The 12,955-nt window shown below is 40.6% G+C and overlaps 1 protein-coding gene across 2 annotated transcripts in view; it reads left to right on the top strand.

Moving 5' to 3' along the window:
• Nucleotides 1-12,955, top strand: part of UST (uronyl 2-sulfotransferase) — a 166,529-nt gene that overhangs the window by 148,528 nt on the left and 5,046 nt on the right. The window contains exon 8 of one of the 2 annotated variants that reach the window (XM_069010404.1): nt 8,698-8,977. In XM_069010404.1, coding sequence (XP_068866505.1) covers nt 8,698-8,977 — 280 coding nt within the window. Of the gene's footprint in view, nt 1-8,697; nt 11,832-12,955 lie in introns of those variants that run through there. The other variant, XM_069010405.1, reaches the window with a different exon arrangement.

Genomic DNA, 12,955 nt, shown 5'->3' with positions numbered 1-12,955 from the left:
GAGGCAGTGAAAAGCCAAGGCATGAATTCACCTTGACTTGGGTTTGATGCCATTGTGGAAATCCAGCAGATCTTTGGTCAATGTGAAGTCCTGAGATACCTAAAGGTTTGGCTTATCTATCTGTCAGACTCTTGGAGGTCTGCTGGGTGCATAGGAATTACTGTCTTTCTGTGAGTGAGGACACTCACCCTTCACTTGAGCTTATTCCTGGAGGCGTGGAGGGCAGAGTGTGTTGCCTGGATCTTCCTGGAAGGAGGAAAGATGCATTCTTGTTTCTGGTTCATAGTGACCTCAGGGGACGTGAAGACCCTGGCAGCCTTAGGGCTTAGCCCTGTTGGGACATTATACTTTGCCTTCTAGCCTGAACAGTAGAAAATCAGGATGTTCCCTCTCCAGGAAAAGCACAGGGTGAGAATTGCATTAGCCACACTATGAGATTACTCTCCTCTCCCAGGGCTTCTAGTTAATATAATTCCCCTCCTTTTTATTTTTTTCACTTGCTGAAACAAGTCTGCCTGTGTTAAACAACAGACCCTTTTCCTCGATTTTGGCCAGAGGAGGAAGTCTTTGTCCCGATCTCCTGGCAGCTGGCCAAGGCAGTCGGGCTGTGGGCCAGGAGGGGGTGAACTTGAAAGGAACAGTGTGTTGTTTCTGCTCTGGTAGCATTCTTCCTTCTTCAGCAGTGTCTCAGCCCCTGGCTGCCTTCAGTCACTCATTATACACAAAAGAACCTAAGGGCAAAAGAGACAATTTTCTCTTGACTGCCTGTAACTTGAAATAATAAGAAATAAAACCATTTTGGGGCTTTCAGTTGTCTGTGTGCAGACATAGTTGGGAGAAAATCTTCTTAGAAATGGCAACTTTCTCACAAGGGAGAAAAGAACCAAAAGCACCTTTTTCCCCCCCATTTTAATAGCAGCTTTCTTACAGTACCACTCATCTTCCCAGTACTGTCTCTTGTACCAGTTGTGATTTTACCTTGGCAGTGCATAAATTTTATTACTGGACATTACTTGCATCCTAGTTAGTATTTTTGCTTTCATTTTTCATTTCAGTAGTTATAGAAAGAAATAAGCAGTCATATGTATGCTCTTGGAAGACTTAGGCTTAAGTCTAAGAGGCTAAGAGCCTGCACTTAGAATTAACAATTTTTAAGGCCATGGTCTCAACTTTTTTTTTTTTTTTTTAATGTAGGGTTATTTCCCATTCCTGCAAGGCCTAGTACTAGAGAGTGGTGACCACTAGGTTTGAACAGTAAAAAAGTGGAAAAGGTCGCAAATTGGGTGTCCAGACAGCTTCCAAAAATGACATTCACACTGAGATATCTGAAAAGCAGTGACAAAAAGTCTTTTGCATGTGGTGCTTCTGATTTGGAAGCTGACACAAGCAAGACGTTCGAAACTTGCATCTGTGAAAGACTTAAATGGATCATTGGAGCTTGGCTTCCTGTGTGCTCCAGGCCACAGAGTCTCTCTTCTGCATAGAGACCAATATCTGGAGTTCATTAAGTTATCCAGCATTGATGCAAAATTTTCAAGTGATAGCAAATCAACTGTGTTTGTTTTGTACTAACAATCAATTACCTTCACCACTTTAAAAAAGCAGTGCCATGCTAAAAGTCCCCATTTGTCTGGTTCCTGCTTCCAACCCTTCAGTACCCATAGTTTTCTCACCATGAAAATATGCAGATGCTGTAAACAAGTCACCTCTCAATCGTCTTTTTTGGTAAGCTGACCAGAACAAATTTATCATCTTTCTCCAAAGTGTCCCTTTCAACCCCAGTGTTCATTCTGAGGCTGTTTTCATAGTCTGTCTGATTTAGGATGTGGTTACAAAACTGGATGCTATATGCCAGTGTTTTACTTACCAATACTATATATGGAAATAAAGATACCTCCACCTCTCTCCATCCCTCTTGGACATCTTAGCTTGCACAGCACGCCTCTTCATCATTTCCTTTTTGTGGACAAAAATCACAGATAGCAGCCTACCATGACTCGAAGCACAAAGGCAAGATGCCTGCTCTAGGTTCTCAAGTCCTGGGCTCTATCTCTGCAGATTGTCTGCATTACATAGCTGTGGTGAAGCTTTTCCTGCTTGTAAGCTGAAATTTGTCTCAGTCACTGCAACTCTCTCTTGTCTCTGCAGTAAAGCAGTAATGTTAGTATCTGCATAACCTGCTGTGCAGCACTGTTCACAAGCAATCTGTAAGAACCTATTTTTAAATTGTGGTTTTGTCAGATCCAGATTTGACTGGATTCATTCAATAACCCTTAAACAGCTATAAAAAATACATTAGAAATTGCATATGAGCTGCAACCATAGCAGTTCTTTTGGCAACTCAAACTAGACAATCCTGGCATTTCCTCTGCAGATGACTTTGGTTTTGGCACCTCCAACTCTGTCTAGTTCAACTTAAAAGTTGCTTAATGGCTATAAAAGTACCTGACCACATTCTCATAAGAATCTGCCTGTTCATTCTACCAGTGTGGGTTATTTTTCAGCTTTTCTTTTTCTTCTGCGTTAACCTACCTGAACTGGGAATGCAATATTAAAATGCACCAAAGAAGGGAGTCTATTAGAAGATCCTGCTGAGATTTGTTATCTGATCTTATGTGAGATACAGCACATTTCCAGGCTGAGGGCAGCGTCAGAGGCAGTGTGTGGTACAGGAAGGTTGGCTGAGGTGTCCCATGCAGCTGGAAATCCATGTTGTTGGATCCACAGCTCTGAACTCACAGGAGCAAAGGCACAGCACTGTGATGTTTCCAGGAGGAGAGTTAGAGATTTCATGATAAATACACTGGTTGGAGAAGAGACTTCAGAGAGTGGTAACTGGGGAAAGTTATATATTTGCATTGCTGAGTTTGTTGTATGGCAAGTGTTTCATAATAGTGATATAATGCCTTTAACAGCTCAAGTAGTATGTAAGAGCATTGTTGAATGTGTATTGCTGTTGCATTGTCCAGTTGACAGCCAGACCAGTGCAGTGTTGACTTCTGCAATGTTTTCCAAATATACGTTACTTGCATGGTGTAGGAAGATGTTTGTTATTTGTGGCCTTATCAGACCAAGGTACTTCTTACATTTATCACTTATCACTACCTTTTTTTTTTCTTTTTTCTTCATTTTTTCTTCCTTGCTGTGATTTTATGTCATGCCTCCTTGGTGTTTACATCCTGGAACATTAGTAGTTTTTTGACTGCATGTCGTTCAGATTATCTGTTTGAGCTCTTCCCAGCTAATCTCTGTTTAGGCATCCCTCAATTTTTCTCTACCAGCTTATCGTTGTCAGAGCTTCCTGCATTTTGTCTATGTTAATATAAATAATGAAATTATATAAGGTTAACAGGGAGACTGTTCTTTCCTCCAGTTTCTTTATTCATTGCAGTGGTAAGAAAGAAGAAGGACCATTGCTGTCTCACCTAGTTCCATCGCTGTCACTGACAGCCATAATTTTAGTATCCATGCTAATTACAGTCTGGTATATTTGCTCCCAAGATCCCTGTTTGATAAATAATAGTATGTTCCATTTCCTAGGATTGCAGATCCCTGAAGTTTTGGGAGTTTCCCTGACCTCTGGAGTGCTGCTCTTTCAGAGAGTTTCATACCTGACCTTTAGGAGATAGGAAATAGCTGTGTGCCACTGTGTGAGAGTTCTCATAACCCTCTGGAGTTGGGAGTTGTTCCATGGCAGCAAAACAGCACAGTAATACAGGACAGAAGTGCGAAAACAAAGCAAGCATTGCTGTGAGCCTGGCATAAGTCCCCAGTATGCACCTGACAGTCTAATCTTTATCTACGTGTTGTTACAACTTACACCGTATTTTGTTGGTGTGAGTAACCAAGAGGAGAGTAAACTAGCAGTGAAGAGGTTAGTAACTGGGATTCATAGTATTTCAGATAAAGTTGGTAGATGCTGTGGGACAAATTGCTACTTAACTTTTCTATCAGTTTTGATTTTTAATATATTTCTGTCTGGTGGGCGTCTCTGTTAGGTTTTCTCCAATGTCCCTGCTTTCCATTAACAAACATGAGCCCAAGCAAGGTGCTCCGTCGCGGAGTGTGGCTGCAGCACACCATCCCTCCTCCAGCTTGGATCCAGGGACCTGCCCTGGACCAAGACTCCTGAGCAGCACTAACCCTGTGGCCATTGGAAAGACATGTGAGCCCAGCATATCAGTGTCTCATCAGTTCTCCCTACACTGTCCTTTTCCAGCTATCCTTTGAGAGCCAGGATAAAAATTTTGCGTTTGAAAAGCAAATCAGTTATATTGGAAAACTCTTTGCTAAGCTGCAGTTTAATATTCTGGGGGAGATCATTTCTAGTGTCTCCATAAGAGCCCTGGTTGGCACAGCAGCAACGAGAGGCAGATCAAGCAGAGACCCTCGCCCCTTTGTCCGTCACATCTAACCACAGTGACATACGTTTATTTCCATTTAAACCTCTGGAGAAGTAGGTATGTGCTGTAGCTCGGCTGCATACGATGGAGACGCGGGGCCTCCGTGTGTGGCTGCAGGGAATGCGTTTGCTGTATCCGTGACAGCCGTCGTGCTCGCACAGCCGTGAGAGCAGCGCAGCGCAGCTCGGCGTGGCGTTCTTGCACCGCGGCGTTAGCCCAGCAAGCCCACAGTTCTACTGGCCTGCAGCCACCCTGAGCTGCCTCCAGCCTGGCTCACCTCTTCCACATGGGCCCCCCAGGGGCACTGGGCTCCCTGTGGCTTCATCCAGGAGCAGCGCTGAGGAGCAGCCTCTGCATAGCACCCCCCAAAACAGGAGGACACTGGAGAGCACATCATTCTGAAAAGCTCTTCTGAGGTGGAGAATGCCTTTAGGATCATTTTGTCTAAATATGGCAATTCAAGGTTTTTTGAGCCACAAGTTATAAAACTCACTTTTCCCTATGGTTTGGATTGCTGCAGTGAGTAATGTCCTTTTCTTAGTTTGAAAAAAAAAAAAAAAGTGAGAGTGTGGAAAGTAACAGTAAACGCTCATCAACTGGTAACCCAAAAGAATTTAATTTTCTTCATTCCTATCTACATACCAGTTTAGTTTTAATTCAAGGTATGAGCAGGCTGCACTGGGGGGTTGCATTGCTGTATAGTACATTCTTCTAGCAATTTAAAAGAATGCCAAAGCAAACACATTTAAAAAAAAAATAACCCTGAGAAGTAAATGGTGTAGTTTGTTGCCCTCCATGTGGTTAGCTGTCGCAAAGGTCATAAAATGGGGGTCCTTTGGTGGGCCAGCTGGGTTTATGCAGCATATGCAGATTGGTATTTTGGCTTTAAGCCAGATCTAATTTTCCATTTTGCTTCTATGATGAGAAGAGGTGGTTGAGGTGACTTCAAGGGGCAGTTTTGTAATTTCATCCATATTTGTATTAGAGAGCCTTTTAAGAGTATTTAAGATTAAAACACAGTCTAAATAAAGTTCAGGTACAAAAAAAAGCAGAGTTCACTTGTTTTATCAAAAGGCTGAGCCTGCAGCCCTGCGCAGGCCCAACTCCCGCCATCCAACAACTCACACCTCACAGCTCTTCATGCTCTGCAGTTCTGATGATTGTGCTGCAAGGCAAACAGGAGCCAGAAAATTTACACTGCCCCTGCAGCCTTCCAGAGTGTGGGTGTTTCTGTCTGTTCATATGTGTCCTTCTGTAGACATAGGTGTGTGCACAGAGCAGAGAATTGCACACATCCAGAAACCCCTGTGCCATTGCAACAGCAAATTCAGAGGAGGAGTGTATTGTGCTGCGAGGGTGGCATGGAGCACCGGGCTGCTCCCTGCCTGGCACGCCACCAGGACATTGCCTTTGGCCACTCCTGCCCCCACAGACTGCCCCCCCAAAGAAAACAGTCTCATGCTTTTCACCTTGTCATCGTTGGCAGCGCTCCTGGGCTAAGCACAAGTGCCTCTCTCTGCTGAGAGAAGCAGCCACCAAAAGGAGCTGGAGCTGTGAAAGTGGCTTTCCCCACTTAGAGTCCTGGAGGGACCGTATAAGTAAAGAGCTTTTTCCAGTGAGCTAAATGGAGTTTTCTGTAACAGAAATAACTTACGTAAAATAAAAACGAAGTTGGCAAGCAGTATAAAGGCTTAAGCTAATAAATGCAATATTTAGTAGTGTATATTTGCTGCTGAATTTGTAAAGAAAACCACACTGCAAAGCTGGCAGGAGCTATCAGCTAAGCACAAGAAAGAGGAATGTCTTGAAGTGCTCAATAATCATAAGAAAGTTTTCTTCTCACCCTGGGACAGACTGAGTACAGTGGCCTTCCTGAAGTGTAGTCATCTCATAGCCATCAATGGCAATTTGAAGGTAACTTGAACAACTTGACTGAAAATTTAACAAGATAAGACATTTATTAGTCTATTCCGGTCTATGGGTAAAGGGGGTGCAGAACAGAATAAGCTCTTGGGGAACCCAGACATTTTCACCAAAAAAACTTCACACTATTCACTAAATATAGGTCCTGCTTTGTATGCTAATGTCTGTTTGAAATTCAGCATTTCCTGATCCTCCCTCTACACTTTTTCTTAGATAAATAGCATGTTAAAAATTGCATCTTTCTTTCTGTTTTTGTATATTTTAGTCATTTCACTACTATCTAAATAAACTGAGCAAATTGATAAACAGTCAGTAAATATACAGCATGTTTCACCATACATCACTGTAACTAAAGAACAGAGAACTCTGTGTAATCAATTGTTTAATTACTTAGATATATGAGTAGAGACAGATTTCAGTGTAAAGAACTACTAACTTTGGTGTAAAAGTTTCATTTAATTACACAGTAGTATGTTTTAATAGTTACCAACTAATAAAAACCATTCTTCCTTTAGAGAAAGAATTAAAAGTATAGATGCAAAATAGAATTAATGCTATAAATACTTTGTGATTTAGAACAGTGTTGCATTGGGTAAGCTACTCAACATATCTTCTCTTTGTATCATTCTTCCTACATTTCAAATTACTCTGCTGGAGTTGATAAGCACAACTGACTATTTCAGATGTAGTTATTTCAGATATAACTTTTTTCTTCTGCACCAGGTGGGTGTGACACAGTGAAGTCCAGTGAATAAGAGCATGTTCAGCCTAGAGCATTTGTCTCATGTAGTATTATTAAAATGTTTCTTGTTTTCCTTCATTCTGAAGGAGGAAAATGTGTGTCCACAGACTGAAAATCAAATTTGTTTGCAAGTGTCGATACCTCCAGCTCTATGAATATCAATCTTTCAAAATTTAAAGAAAGCAGTTCATGTTCACTGCTGTTCTCTGCCCATCTGTTGTACTTTTCAGGATTTAAAATCTTGTACCAGCTTTTTGTCTGAAGATCATTGCTTTTCTGCTTGCTAGATGGACTTACTCGTATTTTATTACCTCTTGGGATAAAAGGGTTTTTCTTTGTTTAAAATTCCTCTCTTCCCTAAAAAGCTCTTCTTGATTATTTCTCTTGGATAAACATATTGCTTGTGGGATCCCAAGAACAACTTACTTTTCCTGCTAGGAACCATCGCTGCATCCCTTAGCTTTATGTGTAAGCACTTATGAAAACATGTTTCTCTAGAGATGTTAAGCATATGTTAAGCTTTGCTGGTGGGTGCTTCAGAAGACCTCCATTTGTTCTGCTCACATGAGCAGAACTCTGCCCATGGTAAAATCACATTCTGATTCAAGGAGTCCCTCTGGAATTGAGGGTGGTTGCTGCCAGTTGGAAACACGAAATGTTCTTTGTTGTCTGCTTCCTCCATGTAAGCTTTTTCTGTGCCATCCATCATGGCCTGACCCTTTTGAATACTTCTGACTTGAAGAACTGCTGTTACAAGAAGATACAGGTTCTCGTGTTATATACTTAGGATGAAAATACTTAGGATGCTCAGGCAGCCTATTGCCATCTAGAAAAGAGCGAAATGATTGCCTTCAGAGTTTGCTTTACACCTCATTCAAATACATTCATCTCCAATGGTAGGCTCATCTACTGAGAGAGAAGGCAAAAAGACAATTCAGTGTTTTTGTTAGTAACTCTAATTCTTTATCAGCAATAAAAGGTCTGTATTTCAGTTTACCAAAGGAAAAGTTGTCAGGTGAACAAAAAAGTAGTGAAATCTTCCAGGGCATGACAGGAAGATGAGTCTAGTTCCATTAACAGGCATAACAGGACAAGAAAGTTAACAGGCACAGTTGATCCTGAGGTGTCATGTGGTGTTGCCAACAATCCTTCGGTGCTACCGAAGGATTCAGGTTGACAAATACCTGTTAATATTTGAACTATAGTAAAGCACAAATGAGACAGGTCACCATATGCCACATAGGAAATAATTGGTTAGTTAAGCTCGGTGGTGTGCCTGACAAAATTTCCAAAGCTAGGCAAGATTGTTTCTCTATTCTTATGCTTATGCTCATAATTCATATGATGTGGTTTGCATTTTCCCATAACCAGTGACAATTAAGATCTTCAGTGACTGCAGACAAGCCAAATGACCTGTATGAACTAGCCATATTTAAACATGCAAGCCTGAATTCAAACATCTGTATTTTTTCATATCCTGTTAAAAATAAATCCATGATTAAAGCAACAGCTTGAACTCATTTGTATCAGTAATGTAGTAGGTCCATGCCTTAATGTTTTAAATTAAAAGTTTACGTGTGGTCTCGCTGATCAACACCCACCATGTTGTTTGTTGTTCTTTCTTTACAGAACATAGGAAACTTGGCAATCTGACTGTGACAGTGAAAAAGACCGTCCCCTCTCCAGAAGCAATACAGATCCTCTACCAACGCATGAAATATGAATATGAGTTTTATTACTATGTCAAAGAACAATTCCACCTGCTAAAGCGCAAGTTTGGACTGAAGTCTCATATCAGGAAACCACGTCCCAGACCTGAGTTCTTCATCCCTTCTCCCCTGGAAACTGAGGAACCAATAGATGATGAGGAAGAAGATGATGAAAAGTGGCTAGAGGATATCTATAAAAGGTGATGGATGGAAGAGCTATCCTTTCTCTTCTGGTGACCCCTCCAGCTTTCTTAAGATTTTTTTTAATTATTATGAAAAGTAATTCCTTAAGGAACTGGGTTAATGCGCAGCGGATTTGAAATGGAACAACACAGACAATTCCCACATGCTGGAGCCTTTGGGAGATACCTGATTTTGCAGGTTTGATTCATTATACAGTGTTGGCTCTATAGCATCCTTGCTATAGCATAGTTCAAGAGAGAAGTACCTACTGTCTGTCACAAAATAACTTTTGGAATACACAGGAGTCCTTTGGGAACCTGCAAAATACAAAAGAGTAGATTAGAAATCTTGAAAAGTAACTTTTACAGATTCTTTTCTCTCTCTTCAGAAACAAGTCTTTGTGGCATAACACTGTGGCATTAACTACGAGCAAGCGGAACTACAGGCAGTGAGCCATTTGGGAAGAGTGCCTCTTTTTGTCCAAAGCACCCTGTTATCCCAGTGGTATGGTCAGAGCCATTGCTTTGTCTGTGAATCCAAGGATAACAGGCTCAGAAAGGGGCTAGGTAACAGCTCCTCAAATCACCTGTGCTGGAGGAGAGAGGCTGCTATTCTGCCAAATCAATACTAGTGGGTGTAAGGCAAGTTACAGGAACCAGATTGTTTTTGGTAAACCCTTCTAAGTTCATAGAGTGGGAAGAGTTACCAGGTTGGTGAATGGCAACAATAAATTAAAAGTGCCAGGCAGAGCTTTGTTTCAGCAGTTGAGTATGTTTTTATTAGACTCTAAAGGAAAAGGTGTAACATGTGGGGTTTATGTTCAAGAATGGTATTTTTAGATTTTTGTTATTCTTTTGGGTCACAAATCCAAAGAGATACAGAAAAAGCTGCTCATTAAAAAACTCAGATGATCTGGAACTCCTATTAAGTACAACCTGTATTTCTGCAGCTGCAGAATTTAGTTGTTCACATCTGAAGCTGAACACAGCATCCCCACCAGCACAAACACCAGACTCCTGCTTTTAGCTTGCCTAGAAGGAAAATTAACAATATGAACATACACAGATTCTCTAGTTGAAATACTTCAGAATCATCAAACAAATACAAGAAGATGTACTCTCTGAAACCAAAGCTGATTCAGTGATAGGTGGTTGAGAGAGTCACTGTGAAAGTTGCCCATGTTAATCACTACAGGTATTATCTGCTAACACTAGAAAGGGGATCGGTGGAAGCTGGGAGGGGGAAGAGAAGTAGCACCAATATGTGAGGTGCTGTTGTTCTTCAGGTGGGTGTCCCTGGGGTGGGGTTCCCTGTGACATGTGGCATGCTGGCTCTTGGGCAGCCTGCCAGCGCTGGTGGTGCAGAAGTGACAGAGCTGCAGGCAGCCCTGGGCCCAGCTCTTTGGCCTTCTGCCTCAGAGCAGAATAGGGGGGAGTTTGGGGTCTTGATGAGGCCTTGGCCTCTTAACGTTGCCAGAAAAAGCTGGACGAATAGAGAATATGAGCAATAAATTCCTGTCCCTAGAGCACAGGAAAGAAGCAGGTACAAGATGTTGCAGTTGCTTGCCAGGATGAGGACAATGTACCTCTGTCTATCTCGCATCCTTTCTCAAAGCATCTACCAGAAAATTTTTGGTTCCTATTCCATGGCTGCCATCTGCAAGGTCATACTTCAGTTTGCTATAACAAGTAAAAGTTATTTTGTGATGGATGAAGCATATAAACTCGGGATCAGCTCAAATGGGCTTTCCAAAGGTTTTCCCTTCCATGAGCCTGCTGAGAGCCAATAAACATTATGGTCCATCTTCTTCACTGCTCAGTCTTTACCTATATACAGAGAATGAAAATAAAGAAGAGTTGAGACAAGATGCTAACTTACAGAAAATATTAGGAAGAAGATTCATTATTAACATCCCAGGCTGGTGGTAGCAGTGTACTACTGTGGGGGAGCACATTAAAGAAAGCTGAAAATGGCACAGATAGTAACTAACATATTAGCTAAAATATGAATCTGCTGCATTGTATATTTTAAGTGGTTTCTATGAAATTACATTGAAAGAGTAATGATTAGTTTACACACTGTGGAGTTGTTATATTTTGGAAAGAAAACTAGTATTCTCATGTTTCTGAAATTCTGTTTGAATCCTTTTTCTGCCAATGTTTTAACAGAGTATAGTCACTTAACACCTTCTGCAAGTTCACTGCTGCTTACAGTAAATTCTGTTTCTATCTGTTTATTTAATGGTGTCTTCAGCCACCACTACTTATAATCGAAATACAAAAGCTGCTTAATGATTTACTTGCTAGGTTTTAATATTGTTGTATTTTCGTAACAATCAACCTGACCTCTCCTCCTCAAATGGCAATTCTTAAATTTATCTGGCACATAGCATCTAATATCCCTGGTCCTATGGCCTATTTCTCTGTCATGAAATATATTTTGCTTAACTTTATAAAGGTACATTTTAAGCTGGTTAATCTTTGACTTATTTATTGAAACTTTTTAGCACATTCCAAATTCTAAGTTGCTCAGGAAGAAGTTGATTTAAATAATTATATTTGGGTCTGATGAATATTTCTTATTCAAAAAAAAAAAAAAATCACTGTTTGTAAGCCTCTAGCCCATGACAGCTTTGTAGGAAGTGCCATGCATGTACTTGGAGATCTTTGTGGGGGGGGAAAAGGTGGCTGTTCAACACTTAAGAAAATAAGAAAATATATGTGTACATTAGCTTAGCTATAAATGAAGCAACGTATGTTTTGGAATGAATCTTCTTTAACTTATTCACTACTATCTCCTGAAATATCAATAAGCCATATGAGTCTTTATTTTTCAGTCCAGTGATGTTTAAGAATAAAACTTGCACATTTCTTCCTGGCGCCATAGTCCTCTTGCTTACACTAGTTTTCCTACCTGGATACAGTGGCTTTGGGTAGGATGCTGGAGTTGCACCCAACAGAACAGGGTTGGATTCAGCACAAGGCATCCTCTGAAAGTCATACTTGAGCAGTGAGACTGGAGCAGGTTGCTCCTGGGTTATTGCATCTCCCAAACTATCTGAAGCTGTGAGAATGAAGTCAGAATGGTTTTACTCACCTGAGGTGGGTGGTCAGTACATTGAAGTACATTGTCCAGTGCTCTGTGGCTTCTAAGTAGAAGTTTTATCCAGGAGAGAAACAACTTAGTCTCCATACACTGCATTTTAACTGGATATGGTATTTGATGGCCAGGCATAAAAGCTCCAGTAGTCAGAGTGGTGTAACAATGGAAGTGAAATATCAGTGCTTTCACACTAAAGAGAGTTGTTTAAACTGTTGTTTAAATGCAGCATTCTGGAAAAAAAATAAATTTTAGTCTTAAGTTTCAAGTGACAATGACAAATTGTGCCATTTTTTGTTTCTGTTCAATTTACTTCTCTTCCACATAAATTTTGTTGGTGATGCAGGGCTTAGTCCAAGTATCTCAAGTGTTTCCTGCTTGTATGTAGAGAAGTAGCTCGGCAGAACTGAAAGTACATGAACCTGATGGTGTATTTAAAGCATTCCAGTTTCTTTGCAATTCTTTTATCACTGAATCTTTGATGAATCATTTGAATGTTATGGTATAGAATGGTACATTGTATCATAAACACATGAGCAAAGCCACAAATTTTAAATGTTGGAAAACATGTCTGTGAGTTCAAGCCATGGAATTTTTCCTCCTTTCAATATTTGATACAATAAAATTGAATGTACAGGTACGTTTTTTGACTAAAAAGGGAAACCACACTGCATGCCAACTTTTGTCCTCTTAGCAAATGAAAAAACATTGTCTGCCAAAGAACAAAAATCTACATTCTCTTAAAAAATAAAGACCTGTAATTCCCAGCTAAGAGTAATGGTGCTCTGATCTTTCCCTCCATTCTAAGAAAGGGAACATCTGTGATGTTAGAACATTAGCCTAAAATAACACAGCAACATTTTTGAGAGCTAAAATACTATAATACAGTACCACAG

Source organism: Aphelocoma coerulescens, chromosome 3 (assembly GCF_041296385.1).
Source record: "Aphelocoma coerulescens isolate FSJ_1873_10779 chromosome 3, UR_Acoe_1.0, whole genome shotgun sequence".
Classification (NCBI taxonomy): Eukaryota; Metazoa; Chordata; class Aves; order Passeriformes; family Corvidae; genus Aphelocoma; species Aphelocoma coerulescens.
This window is presented reverse-complemented; position numbering and strand designations above follow the sequence as displayed.